Here is a 22,563-nt window from a genome sequence, read left to right as displayed (position 1 = left end):
TGACGTGACATAAAATTTCTAAGTGGCTGAGTAGTTTACTTACTTTTAAATGTCTTCCCATTAACGCCATTATTTTGTTCAGTCGTCGATTTGCGAAATAAGCGGCGGGATTTATTACACGAAGTAATCATAACCAATCATACTGCGATGAAGGCATTGTTTTCTCTCACGTGGTTGAATATGCATATGCAAATTATATGCAGATGAGGATATGCATAGTAAAACTAGGCGTTGTTTAGGGGTCTCATTCATTATAAGTCTGAAAAATATTCAGACTTATAAAACCGTGCATATGCCAGAACCTGCGCAAAATTCCCTTATAAATCCCAGTCAGAAGACTGCAGTGCGCACACGTGTCTCCTCCCTGAAATAACCATATATGGAGATTAGGTCAGAGTTTGCGTGCAGGTAAGCAAATTTTCCCGTCAAGTTTGTTTTTATAAATCACAACTTATGCAGCGGAAGTGGCGTACGCCTCTTTCATGGCCTGTTTTATGCGTATGCAATGGTTATAAATGAGGCCCCAGAGCCATTTAGAGAGAAACAGTTCTGGGGGAAGTAAGAGAGACGCACTTCCGCTGTAACCATTTGCTGGTATTTTGTTATATTTGTGTTTTTATATTTTTATAATATGGATTATTTTCACATTCAATTCTTTGAGGAGGCACTACCTCCTCAGAAAACCTTGCCTCCTCAGATAACTTGAAGAGACTTTCATATTTTGTTCATTCATATTCAGTTAATATATTCAAAAGGTAATTATGAAGCTGGTGTGTGTGTGTGTGTGTGTGTGTGTGTGTGTGTGTTTTAAAATAATGCTAACAATAACAAAAAAGATCTTGTGTACATCTGAAAAAGCGCGCCTGTTCCTTTAACTCATCTAGGGGCGTGGCTAGCTGTCAGGAGAATGCATGAGAGAAATTTGACTCGCGCAGCCTGTAGAATCCACGCTGCATCGCACACACACACCTCCCGGACTGTGACTGAGCACATAAAGCTGCTTTACATCATTTGACTTCAATAGTTTACCTTATTCACTTGTGACGAGTTTGGTTACGACTTAAAATGACACGTTTGTCACTTGGAATTAAAATATAATCATAACGTTTGTTTGTAATATACGAGTTACAACGTTTTGAATGCGGATACTTCAGATGACGCGAACTGGATATTGCCGTCTTTGATGTGAGGATGATTTAAATAGTTAGTTACTTTGCGCACAACAATTTTTTTCCTCAAAACGAAAGGAAACCGTTTCACTGACCTGTAACATTTGACATTAGCTGAATCTTCCCACCCTGGACTAAATCGAATTATAGGTAAGTGTTTTTAAAGAAACTTTAGAATAGAAAAGAAACGTGGACGACTAAATTTACCCTGGTAGCTTCTTCAACATGTACGACCTTTCAGGCAGTGTCTGTCATATTGTTTAATTCATGTTTGATGAGAGTGGTTGCTTATGCCAAGTTACCACAGTTTTATTGTTGTAAAAATCTCTAGTAAAATGTAAAAGATTATCATGGTAAACTTTTGTAAACGAAAACAGTTTGATAATGGTGTTGCATCACAGTTATATTATTTATTATAAAATCCTATTCAAAGATATAAACAGGCAAATCATGAATGATGTAAGAATTGAAAGAAATAAAAACAATAGTTCCACACTGAATATTTGGAATACAAATTGAAACCATCAGAGGTGGACGAAGTACACAACTTCCTTACTTGAGTGAAAGTATAGATACTACTGGTCAAATATTACTCCGTTACAAGTAAAAGTTGTAAAGACCTATTTTTACTTAAGTAAAAGTACAGAAGTACTCGTTTTTAAAAATACTTAAGTATCAAAAGTAAATGTCAATGCATTGTTTTATTATTGTTGCATTGTTGTATGTAATACTTAAAGTACCGTATGCCTCTAAATCTACGCTTGCCTTCCTACCCTCATATCAATATCAAATTTATTTCTAGAAAACAGTTCCAGTAGTGGGATTGAATGTGAGATTGAATAAGTGCACTCAATAATGTCCACAATGGTTTCGGACACCCAAATGGCTGTTCCCTCAAATATTGCCCTATTTAAAGTTTTTTGGCTTTTAGTATGAATATGTTAGCCTTACTGTTATCTATAAGCTAGTGTGCTCCAAAAAAGTGACAAAAGTCGCATTTAGAAGACCAAACCCAACGTTGAAAATGAAAATCAGGTTTATGTCAGAATCCAATGTCAGATTGACATTGATCTCCAACGTTGGACAAACGTTGTATTGTGGTTGAAAATGAAAATCGGGTTGACGTCAGAAACCAACATCAGTCGGGTTCTGACGTCAACCCGACTTTTATTTTCAATCAATATCCAACGTCAATCTGACGTTGGGTTCTGATGTCAATCAGATGCAGGGTTCTGTCGTCAACCCGACTTTCATTTCCAACCAAAATGCAACCCCTGCAACCAAAATCATCCACTGACTGATGTTACTTTCTACTCAAGGACCTTGACAGAATTGTAGTGGAGTAAAAAGTACGATATTTGTCTTTCAAATGTAGTGAAGTTAAAGTAAAAAGTTTCCAGAAAAAATAATACTCAAGTAAAGTACAGATACTCAAAAAGTGTACTTAAGTACAGTACTCAAGTAAATGTACTTTGTTACTGTCCACCTCTGGAAACCATCAGTTTACAATCAGTTGCATTACTTTGTCAGTGTTGCATCTCTTCTTTTTCCTTGTGCATGGATTCAATTATTTAACTGTTCTTCTTCTACTGCACAATTGTTTTTAGTGTGTGTCATTATAGAAATGCATAGACAGTTTATGTTTATCATCCTTCATCCATTATTTGGGAAAGTGTTCAAGGGGAAATGGGTTTGTTTTAAATGAATGATGAATGAGTGATTGATGCGTGATACGGTGCGTGATAAATCAGATCTTACATTGTAGTGTCATACCACGTGTTACACATTTCTTTGACTAATCTAAAATCTATTCAAGCACAACTTGTGTTTGGATTTGTACATTGTGTAAGACTATCCAATTACATTTGGCTGCGTGAAGCATGCTCTTGGAACAATAACAGGCCATCCTCTTGCCTTTTCAGTAGCTCACTGTTTCATTTAGAAAGTTTGGTCAGTCAGTTTTCAAAAAAATAATAATTTGTCAAACCTACTACAATAATATCTGTGTTATCATTAGACCTGATTCTACATTAGATATTTTACGTAATTCTCATAAGACTAAAATAGAGAAGACCTTCAACTGATGAGTTCCCTTGTGAAATCAACAGATGCAGTGATGACAGAAAGATGAGACACAAGTCATCACAAAACGAGGGCCCAGTATTTGACCCCATGTGTTAAAGGCTCATCATTAATAAAAAACTAAAACAACTTTAATCTATCTATCTATCTATCTATCTATCTATCTATCTATCTATCTATCTATCTATCTATCTATCTACATGTATATACTGTATATTCACATCACATAAATTCATATCTTCTTTGAATGAAATTAAAAGTTTTGTTCACCCTACTCTTTTCTGTTCAGTGAATGTGAATGGTGAGATGACTTTTTACAACTAAAAGTTATTCCTGACACAAAGCTATCATTTGACTTTAGAAAACATAAAAGAGAGAGCTCAAATTGTTAAAGGGTTAGTTCACCCAAAAATGAAAATTATGTCATTAATGACTCACCCTCATGTCGTTCCAAGCCCGTAAGACCTCCGTTAATCTTCGGAACACAGTTTAAGATATTTTAGATTTAGTCCGAGAGCTTTCTGTCCCTCCATTGAAAATGTATGTACGGTATACTGTCCATGTCCAGAAAAGGTAATACAGACATCATCAAAGTAGTCCAAGTGACTACAGTGGCTCAATCTTAAGTTTATAAAGCGACGGGAATACTTTTTGTGCGCAAAAAACAACAAAAATAACGACTTTATTCCACTATTCATTTCCTTCTCTCTGGGCCTCGAGTTTTTTCACGTAAGTTTTTTTGACGTACAACACAGAAGCGCTACGCAGTTATACTACGTGAACTAACTCGAGTCCCAGAGAGAAGGAAATGAATAGTGGAATAAAGTCGTTATTTTTGTTGTTTTTTGCGCACAAAAAGTATTCCCGTCGCTTTATAAACTTAAGATTGAGCCACTGTAGTCACTTGGACTACTTTGATGATGTCTGTATTACCTTTTCTGGACATGGACAGTATACCGTACATACATTTTCAATGGAGGGACAGAAAGCTCTCGGACTAAATCTAAAATATCTTAAACTGTGTTCCGAAGATGAACGGAGGTCTTACGGGCTTGGAACGACATGAGGGTGAGTCATTAATGACATAATTTTCATTTTTGGGTGAACTAACCCTTTAAGAGACTTTTATGGTGCTGTTTTGGCTTTTTGAAGCTTGACAGCCTCTAGATTGCTTTCTTTGTAGGAACAGTGAATCTACAGAAAAATGAAAATCGTGCAGACATTATGACAGTGAGTAAATAATGACAGGGTTTTCATTTTTGGAGCAACTATCCCTTTAAGCTTTGTGAAGCTGCAACTTATTGCAAACAAAAAGTATAAAGCTTGCATAAAGTTCATATGATGTCTCGCAACAGACCCGTATTTCATTTATTAATAGAGTCGCTGAAGAGATTGATTCGAAACTCCACAATCAATCAAATGTTTACCTCAGAAGCTGTAGGCTCCAAAAGTCATGCATCTTTAAACTTCAAAGAGGTTTTCGCACATATGTGGAGTCTCTGGAAGAATGTTGCTGGGGCTGTTGAAGTGGCTCTTTTGCTTCATTGGCTAATGCAAATAACAAATGGGATTTTGGTGCTGTTGGTGTCGCATCTGTGGTCTCACTGATAAAGCGGCTGATTGAGTGTTGGGAACATATTGCGGTCGTGTTGGGTTGCACAACTTGCACCATTGTTTAAATACACTTTCCCCCCTTAATCGAACAGGTGAAAAGGTCCAAATGCAGCTGTCACTGATGTGTGTGCATGTATGTGGTTGTAATGACAGCACAAGGGTATGACCACCAGAGATGTTTGACACAAACATTTTTAGCCATCAAATCCTTTTGATTAGGCTGGAGCACACTCTACTCCCATATAGACAATTAGACACGTAGATGCTTTATTGATCCTCTCAGGAAAATTGAGGATCAGCTAAAATGAGGATTACGGGACAGCTGCTCTATGATACTGTGCTTTAAAATGAATCCCTCAGACTTTCTTAACCCCTGAGAAGATGCCTTCATTATCATAAATGTGTCATGACCTGACTCCTCCACCCTTATGAGTCAACAGACCCCTTTTGCAGAAGGGAAGCATAATGTTTACAGATGAAAGTGTCAGGTGACATGTTATTTTCTTGTGATCTCTATTTTAAGCCTCTGAAACTAACTTTGCTAATCTCTAAAGACAGGTGCTAAGAATGGAAAACTGTTGTTTTTAGGTTCTTGAACACCAAATGTTTTAGTTGACAAGATACATAATCGGTCAAACGTTGTTTTTTTTCCCCCTATGTTTTTAAAATAATTCTCTTATGCTCACCAAGGGTGCATTTATTTGTTTAAAAATACAGTAAAAGCAGTAATATTGTGAAATAATTAATAATTGTTTTCTATTTGAATATATTTTAAAATGTGTTTTATTTATGTGATGGCAAAGCTGATTTTTTGGTAGCCATTACTCCAGTCTTCAGTGTAACTGAATTCAAGAAATATTTATTTTTATTATCAGTGTTGATATTATAATTTTTTTTTTTTTTTTTTTTTTTTTTTTTTTTGCTGCCTATATTTTTGTAGAAACCGTGATACACTACCATTCAAAAGTTTGGAGTAATCAAGATTAAAAAAGAAAAGAAAAAATGACAGTAAAGACATTTTCATAATGTCTTATGAAAGATTTGTATTTCAAACAAATGCTGTTCTGTTGAACTTTCTATTCATCAAAGAATTTTCCACAAAAACATTAAGCAACAAAATCTTTTTCAACATTGTTAATAAAAAACTAATTATAATAATAATTGATTAAAAATGAGCACCATATCAGCATATTAGAATGATTTCTGAAGGATCATGTGACACTAAAGCCTGGAGTAAAGATGCTGAAAATTCAGCTTTGTCATAACAGGAATACATTACATTTTAAAATGTATTGAAATAGAAAAGTTATTTTAAATTGTAATAATATTTCACAACATTACTGTTTTTCTGTATTTTTGATCAAATAAATACAGCCTTGGTGAGCATAAGAAACTTTCAAAAACATTTAAAAAATCTTATTTATTCCAAACTTTTAACTGGAATGTAGCTATATAAATACTTTTGACATTCATTTAATGGTTAAACTTTGGAGTATGTTCTCATAGTTCTTCAATTTAGAAGTAAAGTAGTTTAGAAACTTTGCGCAGTAAGCCAAATGTCTGGATGTCTGGAGGCTGCAGGAAATTATGGACTGCTGGCCAAAACCAACAAGCAGTCAAAAGGAATAAAACAAAAGGCTTTAGGTTAATTTCGGTCTGTGTTTACTAAAAAAGCAGCACAGATCTATTCAGAGCATGATGTGCACAAAGATACCACACTGAATTGTAGCTTAAGCATTCAGTCTGCAATTTCCTGTGTGCAAAGCTACTTTTGATGAGCCTCAAAAAGGAAACGCTCACAGATAACTTTTCGGGAGTGCCGGGATAAATGGCACGTCACGTCATACATAGGATTACCCGAAAAATACCAGTTAATCTTGAGGCTTGTTTATTTACTAGCAGAGCCAAGAGAAAGCCTAGGATGTCATGCAATGCAAAAGGGCCATTCACGCCAAGAACGATGACTATAATAATTACTAGGCTACCATAAAGTTTTAAAAATCACTCTAACTCTAAAAGAATTGTGCAATCCACACCACAACCTTAACAATAACAACACAAAGAAAACGATATTGTTGGAATCACTTTTCTAGTGATTTTTTTTTTTCCATCACTAAAGTCCAGCCGGGTTTTAAAGAGCTTGAGCAGGAAACAGAATGTTATTTTATTGCCCATTGATGTGGATGCTAATATAGTTATTATCTTCATTAGTTATCATTCTTGGTGTTAACTGAACGTTTTTATGCATATGTTTGAAATCCTTATGTCAACAGTCCTTATGAGTCAGTTAAGTGACCACTATTTGAGTCTTCTTTCCTGGTTAAATAAAGGTTTACATTTGTTTGCAATGCGTCATTTGCCGCTTTCTGTGCCACATGACACAGTAAACAAATAGTTAATGGTGTCGTACTTGGTTATAAGTGCAAAGTTGGCAAATAAATTTAGACTGGACTCTGGATTTGAATCTATTTAGTAACTTTAATTAATAGTACCTTTTAACATTCATACAGTTCCTTCTTTTATTGTTGTTGTTCCAACACAGATCTGCTATTATGTGCATTTGTGCATCCATGATTAAGGTCATGACAGGTATGATGACAAGCAGTCAAGATCCAGCTTATGATATGGATATTTACATCCATCACAGTCAACTCAAAAGCTCTCTCTTTATCTCTGGTGCAAGTCTATTTTGAGCCACAGTGTTGTCTCTCTTTGATCACCAGTGTTCCCTATGGTAAAAATCAAAGTGTGAGTTCAGCTAACCAGTTGAGGGCATTTGTGGAGGGTACACATGATGGACAATAGACAGAATCACCTTTCAACACCTCTTTAAATACATTGGGGATAACATTAAAGAGCCAGTAAATCACTCTCGCCTTCATGCTAATGTGGCGTCTCTTTACATCTGTCCTGCCAAACCTGTACCATTTCCTCCCTTTTGTCCACGTAGACTTAGCACACAAGGTGTGTATTTAAATCTCTTGGGCTTGAAGAATGTCAGATGAATCAAATCTGAAGTGTATATTTTTTTTTCAGTGTTTAAATACCGTTTGTTAGTCGATTGCCCAGTCATTGTTTTACCCATTACTTTTGGTACAGAAATTACACACTGCAGCTTTACAGATTACATAAACTGTTTTAGCGCTCTAAAATACTTGATTCTTATTGGTCAGTTGCGACATTCAGTCAAGTCAAGTCACCTTCATTTTTATAGCGCTTTTAACAATATAGATTGTTTCAAAGCAGCTTTACAGCGGTAGTAGGAAATTAAAGTAACAGATTGTTTTGGCTTTACAGCAGCTCTAGAATAATGTTATTGTCCAGCTAAAGTTAGTTTTGAATGATTCCCTTCCGTTGCAAAGATCATTAGTTATTAACTTAGGGGCCGCTTACACGACACCGTTCTAACAGAAAACCATTAATGCGCTCCGGCCTCATTTGTGTGCTCAACCCTTAATGCGCTCATTTGCACGACAACAGTGCCTGGTGGCTCGAGAACGCAAACCTTGAAATAGGTCCCAAGGTGCAGGCGTTGAATAATTTTGAACAAAATAAAAGTTATCTCCGCGCAAACTTCAAAAACGCGAATATGTGAAAATGCCGACTGTGTGCACGTGTATTACGTTTAGTAAGCTATGCGCATTTGAATATATATGTGCGCAGGCGTGTAGTCGTTCTCTACAAATTGACCTCAACAAACTATCTGTCTGGCCTTAAAAATTCCTAATACAGAAAAAATGTTATATCGCTTCCGCGTGTCCATGCGAACCGGAATTATTTTGACAACGTTTTATCTGTACAGAGGTAAGGGAAGGAGGCCTTCAGCACTCTGATACTTCCTAATCAAGTGCAATAGTGCCTGTCCAGTTTTACAGAGGTCTTGATTTCGGAAGTGTTTTTCCTATTCCCATTTTCCCATATGTATTTTTAAAAAGTATTTGTTTAAGAGGAGTTTTAAGCCATGAACCAAACCAGCCAGCTACGAGGTGAATTACAATAGCTATTACAAACATTGATTTGAAGCGAAAAAGTATTTGAAACCCATAAAAGACAAAGGTACAAGACTGTGTACTTAAAGTCAGTATAAAACAGAAGTTTCGATGTAAAATTGTTGTGTTCATCTTATTTGCTAGACTGATTCTTTTGCACGCTGTAATGAAATTATGAAAATGATGTAATGAAATAAATTTTTCTGGGCAGAAAACATTAAGATAATAGGGGAGAGCGGGGCACAAAGTAACGCTTTTTGACTTTCTCAGTTTGTGTAAATCTACTTATGGTTCAGAGTATTTATTTTTCCCCACATTCATTTCCCACATGTCTAGTACAATTATGTGTTTTTGTTTTATCAATACAGTATATACTTTTTTCTTGATATACCCCGAAAGAATGGAAGTGAAATGTGACAACATGCCCCATAGGTGGGGTACATTGTAACATGTGCAGGGGCACATTGTAACATGACCATATGACATCTTAAAATGTTATCTGATCTAATAAAAAAAAATATACAAAACAAACTAAAATATTTTCTAAATAAAATACAAAATTTTTTTTCATATAAAATAATGGCAATCTTTAATAATTAAATATAAACTCATTTTTGAGTTTTGACTACGAACACATGAAAACACAGCTATACAACATAGTTCAAAACAAATAAATATTTTGTAATTTCTGAACATTGACTCTCAGTCTTTATTCACCTTTTTCTCACGTTTTCTCAATAAAATTAATAAAAGTATAGAATATAATAGCATATTTCTAATAGGGGCACATTGTAACGCAGTGTTACAACATGCCCCCGCCTGCACAACTGGGATTTAAACCCTGCTAGTGTCTTCTGCTAGTTAGCGAAGCATTAAATAACTATCTCAACTGTTAAATAACATCTTGGAGATTAAAATAATATCAGATTTGTCTTATTTTAAATAAACACAAAAAATAGAAATGAAAAATTAACTTAAGTAAGAAATTTACTTTTGCTATGGTTTAATAAATGTCTATGGATATCTTCCAAAAAATAAATAATTTTGGCGGATTTTTTTTTCTATATAGTGTTGATATGGCAACTAGTAAATACACAAAGTTTCGTCATCCAAGCATGTGCGGAAGTATTTAAAACAAGCATGTTACAACTAACCCCGCGTTAGGTTGTGCCCCGCGCTCCCCTATAGGCTACAGTGCTGGTCAGAATTACGACCGTCTGCCGGAAGCTAGTTATTTTAGTCGATAAAGTTTTAAATATGGATATTTTTCTTACACAAACGCATCGCTTCACTTCACTTCAGAAGACCTTTATTAACCCGCCAAAGCCGTTTCGAGCACTTTTATGATGGATGCGCTTTGATGGATTTCCAAAAAAATATACCCATTGACTCCCATTATAGAGCTTGGAAGAGTCTGGACATTTTAAAAAAAACTCAGATTGTATTTGTCTGAAGGAAGAATGTCATATACACCTAGGATGGCTTCAGTGTGAGTAAATGATGGGCTAATTTTCATTTTTGGGTGAACTATCCCTTTAAGAACAGGCCTGTAGAATGATGTTTGCTCCTTATTTCTCAATTAATTCCTGCTGTGCCTTTAAACAATCCTTTAGTGTTTTAGCCTGACAAACTGTGATTTAGAGATATGGAAACTTTAATACTGCCAAGCCAATCCTTCTTAATGTCCTGGAGAGTGGGGATTTACAGTACAAAATGTTTTTAAAGTTCAGCCCTTGTAACACTATATAAATCAAATTTTTTCCTAGCTATTTTGCTGAAATAATAATTGATTAAAAATTAAAACGCCTTTATAGGAGTTGTTTTAATTACTTAATGATTAGTAATTTCTTTTTTAGTAATTTGCTGGTCTGAATGCTTTTCGTTTTGTTACAGGCACATATGAGAGAGACCACAAACGACAATGTCTAAGACACAAAAATCAGAGTCCAGGTCTCGCTCTCGATCGGCATCCAGATCAAGATCCCATTCTTATTCCCGCTCCCGCTCCCGCTCCAGCTCCAGATCTAGATCAAGAAAGCGCAGATATGGGTAAGTGTCCATTATGATAATTAAATAGCATCTACTGGCTTTGTTCATTACTATGGCATGCAAAATATACTGTCAATTAAAAATGAGACAGTCACACTTTACTGCACAGTACAAAGCTGGTATGTGGGATGAAGGGGAGTTGGTTTCGATTTTTGATTTCAGTTTTGAGTCCGATTTCTCAGTTTCCAGTTTCAGTCATCACTTTCAGTGACGTGTTGTGTATTTTCGTGCATAACAGAATGAATAGGAAAGAAGGGACATTTTGTAATATTAATAAGAGGAAAAACTGATGAAATTATCACTTAAAAACTAATCAGCTGTAATCATTTCCATTTTACTGACTATTGAGTCATTTGGCCTCTTTTTCTGTCTTGCAATCAGGCCCAGATGGAATCAGTACACAATTCTACGTGAATGAACGCAGAAAATGTAGCTTCAGAATCCGTCTGGGTCTGCTTTTAATCTTGTGCTTGATGAACAATGAACTTTAACTACGCATTCTGACCGTACTACAATGCACAAATCTGAACACAATAAGGCTTACTGTGTCTTGACAGATGTGCTTAAGGATTGAGTTGGTTGGAAAACTGTTAACTTCTCACTTTGTACGTAAACACAAAATGGAACTTTATTGTAAACACACACCATGTGACTCATGCTCAGTTTCCCATCCATGACTCATTTTAAATTAAAATCAATATTTCAGTGCCAGTGTCATCCATCTAGCCGCAGCTGCCAGGCCAAAGTTATGTAAGGTACACCACTGTACATAAATAAAAGTACCCTGTATTTTATAATGCCTTTACTCTGGCTTCCTCTCTTGTTGAAAAGGGGCTGCACAGTCACTGTGATTTTACTCTCCATGTATTCATCAGCATTGCATCAAGTCTGATATTTGGGAAGGGCTGTGGCTTTGGAAAGGCTCACCGCACTTTCTTATTTCTCATGCTAAAATTGTACTTCCCTGCACATTCTTTTAGGACTGCTGGTTTTGTGCTTACAGCACAGTAGAGGCTCTTAGGTAGCCAAATGTAAACTGTTCCTGCCAAAAACGGCACCGTTTTAGAAAAAAAATGGATGGATGGATACATGTGTTACTCTGGTTTTTTGTTTTACATTTATTGAGGATGCATAATTTTTTTTCCCCATAAGCATGGATCATTTTTCCTCTGTGGTTGACAGTGTGCTTTGAGCTGAGTCGGAGAGAAGTACATTGTTGATTTTTCATGCAAATTTGCAAAATCTGATGTCCCTTATTTGCAAGGGAAATCTTGCAAACCTGGGCTCTCATTGCTGACCAATTTCAAAGCAGAGATGCCACAGCTGGAAAAACCTTGACACACATATGTCATGCAATGAAACATTGCTGCATGGTTCTTCATGGTTGAAGTCAAACTGTCCAAATAAAACTCATAGGGCATGAGTGTCAGGAAGTAAAATTCCATTAATAAATATAAATGTAAAAAAAAATAGAAAGATCATCAATTGCTCACCCTCATGTGATTTTACAAGTGGAGACTAAAGGTTTCAAGATTTAAAATCACTGCTAAAGTCATCAATATGAATTTTGCACTATATTTTAAGTCATATAATATCTTTGTGTGATTAACAGACCGAAATTTCAGTGAGAATATTGTTGCCTGTTGTGACCGGATCGAGTCAGTGAGTTGACATGAGAACTGGATCAGTCTGATTCATTAATGAATCATTCAGACCAGTTTTGAGAACTGTTTCCACCAACTCACTGAAAAGATCTGATTTGAAATTTTGATTCAGACATAGTCACAATTCAGATGTATCCTCTTCTCTCATGAACATCAAGGAAAGCTATAGGAGATGATAATAATAATGGCTTAGATTTGGTTTGTTTCTCACACAAAGCTATCGTATGACTTCAGAAGTTTTGCCGTTCAGTGCATACGATTCACTTGGACCACTTTTATGCTGCATTTGTGCCCTTTTTGAAGATTAAATGCCTGAGACTCCATTCATGATAATAACAGGGGAAAGTGCAACCAGTACAATTCAAATGTCTGCTTGTATGTTTCCCAGAAGAAAGAAAAATATATGGGTTTGAAACAGCAAGTGACTAAATAATTACAGAATTTTCATTTTAACTTCAGTTAACGAATAGCTTTTCAAATGAGGGAGCTGTTAATTGTTGCCTTCAGTTAGAGTCTACTGTCTGTGCAAAGCTAAAGTGTTGTAACTGGCAGGCTGAGAACCTCCTCTTTGCTCCGTAGAAAGAGAGTAGAAATCTTTCCCATATGACCCATGTGACTGACTCTTTCCATCCGCGCTCACTAGAGGAGATGCAAAGTCCTTCTTGCTCACTGTGAGAGTATCATGTTGCTCTGTGCACTACCTTCTTACTCTGTATTCCAATGAAAAAACGCAAAGGGTGAGTAGAAAACCAGCCGAAACTGTAGATAAAAGCAGGTTAGTGTTACTGTCATTATGTTTACTGGATGGTAAATTGGTTGAAGGGTGCTTTACTTGGATAATTTGCGAGGCTTTGTTTCACTTTCCAAATGATGAAAAAATTCCACTGCAATAGAATGGCAGGTTTTAATGCAATGCTAGACATAATTGCATGACTTCTACGATTTGATATTCTAATACAGAAATGTTTCAGTGTCTGTTCATCTTCCAATGAGATTATATTCAAAATTCTATAGAACAGAGTGCAATGCACAGTATGAAGTACTTGCATGTGCAAGTTGTTTAGTTGATTATCAGTGTTTGTGATATTTTAAGACGTGCTAAAAGGGACTGGCTTACAAAGAGACCAGAACTACTTAGATCTGTTAATAAATAGAACAACAGGGCCACCGTATGGCTACAGTTGATTTTGCACCAAGAGCTTTCAATTTTAATATCAGCAGTGTTTGTTACCTGAAATAATTCTTTGACATACTGTTACACAAATTAAAGATCTAAAATAGTTGATACAGTTTTCATTTTATGTCTCTATTGATTGTCATTTTAGCTTTAGCTTTTGTGTGAGAAAGAGACTCTTTAAAGTCATTATTTTGTGTTAGTCTGAATTATGAGCATTAATAACATCAAACTTTATGCATTCTCAAGTGTCTCATAGCCAAACCTCTTGACATCATAACCAAATTACATTTGAATAACATTTGATTTAAGATCCGCAGCGGAGGTGAAGAGTACTAGTGAATAATCTTTGGTCTGTTGTTCCCCACCCAGAGGCGTAAAGCTCCAGAAGAAGTTGTATGGACTACTTTTATGTAGATTTTATAGTGCTCGTTGTCCTCTTTGGAGTTTTAAATCCCATGATCACCATGACCTCTAGTTGTTTGGAAAAAATTATGTAAAATTGTATTTAAAATGATTTTATTTTGCTCCTTGGAAAATAATTGCATATTATGTAATGTCTCTTTGTGTCATTTTCTATACCCCAAGGATTTTTGTTGGCTCAATCCTTCCTCTTGTTGTCTTCAAGCTCTAGGTCTCGCTCTCGATCAAGATCCCATTCCCCGCCCCACAACCGTGAACGGAACCACACACGGGAGTACCAGAACCAACGGGAGTTTCGGGGCAACCACAGAGGCTTCCGGAGGCCATATTATTTCCGGGGCAGAGGTCAAGGCTTTTTCCGCGGTCGCTTTCAGCGTGGTGCAAGGGGTGGATATAACAACTACCATCACAAAAACTGGCAAAACTTCCGGCAGTACCCTCAGCAGCAACAGAAGCAGTACTACCCCAACAGCCCCAAGAGGGGCCGTTCACGCTCTCCCAAGAAGCAGTCGAGCAGCCCGCAGCCCCGCAGCCATTCCCGCCGCTCTGACAGGTCATCCTCAGGGAGATCGCCACAGTCGCAGCACTCTTCCTCCTCCAACTCTGGGTCTGCCAAACACACTTGCAAAGATATAAGAGAGGGAGTCTCAGTGCCAGAAGAAACTCGAGGTGGAGATGGGGCTCTGGCAGAGCAGGTGGGAGGCTCTTCTTCGGTTGAAGGGAATGCTGATGGAGACAGGACTTTGGAGAACTCTCAGGTTTTGACAAGCCATGACGCTAGTCCTAAAAGGACAAGTCTGCAGGTCTGCTCCTCTGTCACTAATGACAAACCGATTGACTCTGCAACCAACGAAACAAGTCCTGCTCATAAGAGTTCAAATGCTCCAAATAATGGTGCCACCACCTGGCAGAAAGTTACAACTGCACCTTCAAACAACAGCCCCATAAAGAAAAGCCTTAGCCCAGTTTTCAAAGGTTTTGGGCTCTTTTCAAATATTGACCAACAGACAGATGATAGAATTGCTATCTCCGCTGCATTTTTGAAGTAAGTACGGATAACTTTTAATTACATTTTTTTAATGTTGTTGATTTTCCCATTTTTACACTACTGGTCAAAAGTTTGGAGTAATAAATTGGTTTTATGCTTTTGAAAAGATTATCTTATGCTCACCAAGGCTCTATTTATTTGAAAAAAATACAATAAAAACAGTAATATTGTGAAATATTATTACAATTTAAAATAACTTTTTTTCTATTTGAATATATTTTAAAATGTAATTTATTTATTCTTGTTATAGCAAAGCTCTGAAGTATTATATCACAATCATAATAATATGCTGATTTGGTGCTCAAGAAAACATCGTTACTGCTTAATATTTTTGTGGAAACCATGATATACTATCATTCAAAAGTTTTGGGTAAGATTAAAAAAATACTTTTATTCAGCAAGGACACATTAATTTCATCAAAAGTGACAGTAAAGAAATTCATAATGTCTTATTATGAAAGATCTATATTTTCAATTAAATGCTAATCCTTTGAACTTTCAATTCATCAAAGAATGGAATGATCACAGTTTCCACAAAAATATTAAGCAGCAAAAACTGTTTCCAACATTGATAATAATAAGAAACATTATAAACAATAAGAAACATTATTAATAATTGATCAAATTGAGCACCAAATCACCAAAAAACACTGAAGACTGGATTAATGGCTGCTGGAAATTCAGCTTTGCCATCACAGGAATAAATTACATTTTAAAATATATAATAAGAAAATAGTTATTTTAAATTCTTATGATATTTCACAATATTACTGTTTTTATTGTATTTTTGATCAAATAAATGCAGCCTTGACTCCTTTCAAAAACATGAATAAATCTTAATCATTAATAATTATTTAGACCAATAATCTAAATTATTTAACTTGTTTGTCCTAGGGCTGGGTATTGTTCTCAAGCCTTTTAAGCTATATTGATGACAGATGTTTATGTATTTGATTATTGTTTTATTTTCTTTTTCTTTTTTACCCTTATTTTAGTCAGTTATAAGAGTGGAAGTAACACAATAAATCCTGTGTGCGTGCCAGACACAAAGTAAGATTGCACATTTGGTTTGCAATCTGACCTTCAAATGCATCAAAAGAGCGGTTGGAAGAAAGAGCCAAACATGAAGAGCTAGATATGCCTTGTTTACAATTGTCAGCTCACAGTCTGTAATTTAGATGTGCTAAAAAGGTCTAAAAGGTTTATATTTGCACTTTGCAAATGGAAGAAGTGATATATTCCCAGCTGCACACACACTTGTTTACCTGTTATAGACTGGAAGCCATTCATTTGCGCACGGTAAAATGAACCAAATCCATTACAGTTTATGCACAGTTCTGTCAGTTTGACATGAAGCAGCAGTCCTTGGTCACGTCAAAATGACAACTGATGCATCTGAGCACATTATTGTAAATAATAATGAACTGTAAATCTCTTTCTCTCATTTACCAGATTCCTGGAGGAGCAAAAGGTTAAAAAACAGGCCTCTGAATGTGAGAACAACACACACAAAGGGAAAAGTAACAGAGAATTAGTATGTGACAAAGAAAATGGTGGAATCTTTGAAAAGGGCATTGAGTTGTCTCGCACTATAGATCATGACAACGCAGGAGAGAAGGAGAAATGCAAATCTGCAAAGAGTGGTGATGGTAAAAAGTTATCCATAAGCACCCCTAAAATGGGTCCACGAAAGGGCCCAACATTTCTGTGCGAGGATGATGAGGACGATGTCGAAGAAGGGGAGATCTCTGATAGAGTGAGGGATATGGAAAACAGTCCCTCCAAAAGCAAAGTCACGCTGTCCGCTCGTGAAATGTTCGAGAAGCGAATCAGAAGGATGCAGGACATGCCATGGGATGATGAGCTGGAGGCTCTCCTGCTCTGCCATAAACAGGAAAGAGCAGCAAAAATCCTAGCTGCTCTCTCTAAGAGAGACCAGCTGAGTGGCATGCTCAAGGATCCCTCCCCTGAAAAGCTCTCAAATGTGAAACGAAAAGAGAAACCCACACTGCTGCCCAGGAGGAGTTCTGAGAGCCGCGAGCAAGAGATGTTTGTGGTTATGAACGAGGAATCCCCACCAAGAGCTTCCGTGAAAAGAGGAAGTGAATTCAGTGTAAGGATGAATTCTCTCAGTGATGACCTTGCTAGGTAAATGGTTTTCGTTTCCTTCCAAGATCTCAGAAATTACCTTTTGCTTCTAATTGCATCTTCACAAAACATTGCATTGTTGTGCATATGACTGCTTCTGACTACCACATATTAAATATATTTCTTTTTGTCTTTTGTCACCATTGTTCTATTTGACAGAACATCTGTTTTGACCAATGAAAGAAGGCATCTTCTGGAGTTTGTGCATCTTGATGAAAAGGATTGGGAGTTTCAAGCTGTCCTTCAGCATCTTCAGGCTCAGCAGTTACCCAGAAGTCCATCTGAGCTGTTTGCCCAACACATAGTTTCAATTGTCCATCACATTAAAGGTGACTGAAACCTCTCTGTCTTGTACAGCTAAGGTTGTGAGAGGGTTGTTTTGGCTGTAGTATTTGTATTGTTCCATCACCCCTCTGTAAAATTACAAAATGATACACCATCATTTAATTACTGCAGACTTGAAAAAACGTTTGCGTTTTCAGGCCCCCAAACGCTGTTGTCGTGTAAATGAATGGCCAAAAAGTTTTCCATTTTTAGTTGAAAACAGTCTTGTGTTGAAAACACTCCCCTAAATCTTTTTTAGTATTTTTTTTTTAATACTTTATTTATTTAATGAAAAAATATGAATTTTTCTGCCCTCAGCTCAATATTTTCCTTCTTCTGGATTGACCCTAAATGACCGCTTTGCCATGTACCAGAGAAGAGCTGCTGAGAAAGAACATATTAAGCAGAGAAAGAGTCCAGAGATACACAGGTATAAAAAATTCAGGGACAAATTCCCACGCTGGTTTCTCATGCACGTATGAGCAATTTATTTGTTTTGACAATTTCTAAGACTATAAGAAAGGAGGATCAACATACATCAAAATATTCTGCTCTTCACCTCTTTTTTCACAGGAGAATTGATGTTTCTCCCAGTGCTTTTAAGAGGCACTCTCTTCTGTTTGATGAGATGAAAAGCACCATGGAAAACAGCTTCAAGGTGACCAAAAATTTTGAAATATGACGTATTTTGGAAAAGAATGCTGCGCAAGTGATGTGGCCAAAGCATTCTTAGGCTTCCTTCTCTCTCTAAAAACTCTTGTTTCTGATGAGAGAGGCATAAAGTCCAAAAAGTGAGATGCAAAAAGAGGTGCATTCAGGTTGTTGTGTTGTAAATGCCTTCCCTTATACAAGCCTTCCTAAGGCAGTTGAGGCAAGAAATCAGAGGTCAGAAATGGAAGTGACCAGTTGTTCCCATGTCAAATCCATTCAAAGGACTCTAAACAAAAGTCATAGTAAGTATTCTTCTTCAAAGCCTGCAAAGAACAAGTGAGGTGTTTAGGCAAAGTAAAAACAACATACTTTCATGAGCACCAATGAAAGTATTTCTGATGTGGTCCTATATATTTTGCTTCGTTTATTTGAATATCTTTTGATTTCGACGAGCAAGTGAGAGGAAATCCGAATGTTATTTTGCGACCTGTTGCCATTCCTGAGAAAATAAGCCTGTTGAAAGCCAAAATGCTACATAAAATGATATTAGAAAAGGCCTCTTCCTTTCATCCATTTGCATGATTGTTTGAAGTCAGCTGTTGCTGTGTTTTTCGTTTTGGTCCCACCCCGTACAATGCTGCATGAAGCTAATAGGTCACGCCGCTAACCCACATCTGGCCACAACATCTCTCTTTCTCCTCACGGCAGGTCGATGGTAAAAAATCTAAAAGTGATTCAATGGACCTTCGGCTGGATATTGAGCGCAGAAAGAAATACTTGAGTGGAGAGAGAGAGCAAAGAGAGGAAGAGTACGGAGAAAGAGTATCGGGGCAATCTCCCGAATCAAGAAAGGAAACATCCACAGAGAAAGCCTCAAAGAAGCACAAAAAAACAAAGTAAGCTGCATAAGAAGATATGCTCCATAGACATTACAGAGTGATTGTGAATACAGAGGTTCAGTTATAGAAAACAGCTTAAACGGCTAACAATCATATTTCTGTTTGGGCTTGTAACCCCTCAAGTGAAAAATTGTCATGGTGATAATAACTTCTCTAAATGTAGTTGAAAACTGCAGTTTTGATCAACCATTAAACAATTTGTGATATTCATTCAAAAAACATTCAAAGAATCTGGTTGAGTCATGTAAAGCTTTAACAAGATGAAACCGTCAAACCTCTCAGGACCTTTAATAAACACTTTCAAAAAGGCCTGAAGATGCGTTCACACTGTCAGCAATCTGCAAAAACAAGAAGTCAATCATTTTCAGTGAGAGTTGGTGACGTGAGGCGACATGAGTGACAGAAATCATTGGGCAGAGCGAATGTTGAGCTATTGAACTTGCATATGAGATGCAATACGATACAGCAACTACCAATGGGAGCAGAGCTCGAATGATTGACTCCCTGATACAGTTGTGTACTGTATTCAAGTAGGAACACCTACTTGTGCCCAACAGAAAAGCAACTTGGTCACCTTCAGCTATTACATCACTGTCAGTGTGAACGCACCTTTTTGTCTTTCTGGTCAGTTGAATATTTTGAATATGTCGAATATAGGTTGTCAAGTGTTTGAAAATGTCCTGATTTCCTTCGACTTCAGGTAGGCTACAGGTAAAGATGACTTTTTGGTTAGTGGACAAGAAAATGACCTGATAAAGTCACATTGAACATGAACGACAAAAGCTGTTATCGCTGATCCAGTCGATTTTTGAGACCTCTTTACATTGATCAACAGTGTCTGAATCTAATGTTATTTAATTCCTAAGGAAAAGCAAGAAGAAACGGGAGCGTTCTCAGTCATCTTCCTCATCTTCCTCTGCTTACCATGAAGAAGAGGCTGAGATCAAGCCAGAAGGCTTATCCAGAGTCCAGCTGGGGTTTAGAGAGCATGGAGAGCCTGTGGAGAGAGGAAGATCACGAGGAGGCTTTGTAAGTTGAGTGCTATTGAATAACTAAGATATTTGTTTATTGCGTTAATAGTTACGGTTACCATTTTCTGTTTCTTAGCAGCTTAGCATACGTGGTAGAGGTTGGAACCGAGGAAATTTCCATGGAAACAGCAACGGTGATTCACAGATGAACATGTCAGCAAAGAATGAAGACTGGGATCAAGAATACACTCCCAAGAGCAAGAAATACTTCCTAGTATGTTGTGATCGTTGTAAACACACATTCTGAATCTCCTTTCTAATGCAGTTTCTGAACAACCAAAGAATAAAAAAAAAAAGATTAACATAATATGCATGCATATCAAGAACAACAAACATACAGTAGGTTATGCTCCATGCAACCTATCAGTTACATTCATGGTTTGTACATGTAATATTATGACAATGTACAATCAAACATAACACAGGTGATTATGCTTAAACTGAGTAATCTTTCCAAGCCTTTTAATTATAATAATCAGTTAGGTGGGAGACAGATTATATATGTTTTCATTACGTACTAACTCACCATCAAGGTTTTCAGTTCCACTTACAACTATATATGTTACATAATTGAGGTCCATATTTTTTGTAAGCCCTTCTTCTGTCTTTGCAGCACAGTGAAAGAGATGGTGAAGGTGAGAGAAAGATGATGAACACGCGCGGGTCTGGTCGTGGTAACATTGTTCGTGGAAAGGGACGTTTCATCCTCCGGAGGGCCACAAATACCAAAACCACCAATAATACGAGCCCTAAATGGGCCCATGATAAATTCCAGGCCACTGATGATGAGGGCGAACAGCAAGGAGATGATGTGGAACAGGACCAGTGAGAATGGAGCAGTGAAGACTTTGACAGGAACTTTGAGAACAAGGAGATCCCTCATCATGTCAAGAATGGATATAATATCTGCATCCTTATGGATCCAAATCTTTTTGATAGGAAAGAGGCTTTTTTATTGTATTGCTTTTTTATTTCCTATTTCCTATCTAATCATGACAGACACTGTTAAAAGCACCTGCTCCAACATTTATTTTCTATCCCTTCATCTCTGGAAGAATTGGTGCCCAAGCACCTCCATTGCGAATCCTGTCTCCTTTTTTGCACAAGACTTTTGAAACATGCGAACGTAAAACACACAGTTTGAAGTAGTGATATCATAGACCGATATAAAGGCTATTAATATAACCATATGAACTTAATTATTGGAAGTTTTTATTTCCCCACTTCTTCATTTTCAAATTCTACTGACAGCTTTGTCTATGGATAGTAAGAAATTTCATTTTTGTGTGTGTGTGAATAGTTATTAAATGTTACAAATACAGTACAACTCTTTATATCGTCTGGTGACCATATATATTGGTCATCGGACACTCTACTTTCTAGATGTTGATATCAGGCATCAAAAAAAGTTTTTACCTGTTTAGGTCGGCTACTAGTTTAAATGTTAGGTGCCTATGATGTGCCATAGTGCCTAAAGTGTAGAATGCCAGTATAGAATACTGTAGCTGCTTATGTTCTCTCTTTTTGCCTTAAGAAAAAAAAAAGTACATATTGACATTTTGTGGGCTTAAATGAAACTCTTTGAGACCCTTGTGTGTCTTCCGATAGAAACGAAGATCTTGATTTAATGACCCAGTCTCGCTATGGGACCAAACAACAGCAGGTAGACATTCATTTCCCAGTGATTGACATGTGGGGGAAAATGATTTACATTCATCCAACTGCTAGTCAAAGTGGTCAACTTTAAAACTGGACAAACATCCTTCAGAAAAAGTAAAAAAAATAAAATAATACATGTACCTACAAATATTTTGAAGACTGTTCAAAACAGTCTAGTTCAAATTCTAGATTTCTCGGGTTGCAGGGTTTTGACAATATGTGTGTGCATATTTTATAATGGGTTTTCTAATGTATGTAATTTACATTCATACTCAACATTGGATTTTAATTGTCTGGGTTCTGATTTGCACTGTGTCTGATATATACATTTGACTTGCATTTATATACTCACAATCAGAAAGAATAAAAAACAACAATTTTCTATTGAGTTTTTTTTGTGTGTGTGTGTCAAGAAGAAACTAGCAGCAGCATTGGTTGCAGCAGAGATGAAACAGGATCTACGTGCAGCAGTCTACAGTATATTCAGAAATGAACTCAAATCTTAACAAAACAGAATCTCAGGAACAGAAAAACCAACATAAAACAATAATAATTTGTTACATTTATATAGCGCTTTTTATGGGTACTCAAAGCGCTTTACATGGAAGGGCTCCTCTACTATGAAGGTAAAAGAGTAGC

The 22,563-nt window shown here is 36.6% G+C and overlaps 1 protein-coding gene across 2 annotated transcripts; it reads left to right on the top strand.

Moving 5' to 3' along the window:
• Positions 1 to 933: 933 nt before the first annotated feature.
• On the top strand, positions 934 to 22,306 carry thrap3a (thyroid hormone receptor associated protein 3a). 2 transcript variants are annotated; one of them, XM_084089920.1, is made up of 11 exons: positions 934 to 1,319; positions 10,748 to 10,903; positions 14,370 to 15,209; positions 16,665 to 17,360; positions 17,520 to 17,689; positions 18,003 to 18,114; positions 18,258 to 18,342; positions 19,044 to 19,231; positions 20,101 to 20,263; positions 20,345 to 20,479; positions 20,879 to 22,306. In XM_084089920.1, exons 2-11 carry the CDS (start codon positions 10,776 to 10,778, stop codon positions 21,092 to 21,094), a joined length of 2,733 nt encoding a protein of 910 aa, XP_083946046.1. In that variant the 5' UTR covers positions 934 to 1,319; positions 10,748 to 10,775; the 3' UTR covers positions 21,095 to 22,306. The 2 variants fall into 2 exon arrangements, with proteins under 2 accessions (XP_083946046.1, XP_083946045.1); XM_084089919.1 differs by having other exon boundaries at positions 20,342 to 20,479.
• The last annotated feature ends 257 nt before the right edge of the window (positions 22,307 to 22,563 follow it).

The sequence above is a fragment of the Abramis brama genome, assembly GCF_963993115.1.
Source record: "Abramis brama genome assembly, chromosome: 17".
Lineage (NCBI taxonomy): Eukaryota > Metazoa > Chordata > Actinopteri > Cypriniformes > Leuciscidae > Abramis > Abramis brama.
This window is presented reverse-complemented; position numbering and strand designations above follow the sequence as displayed.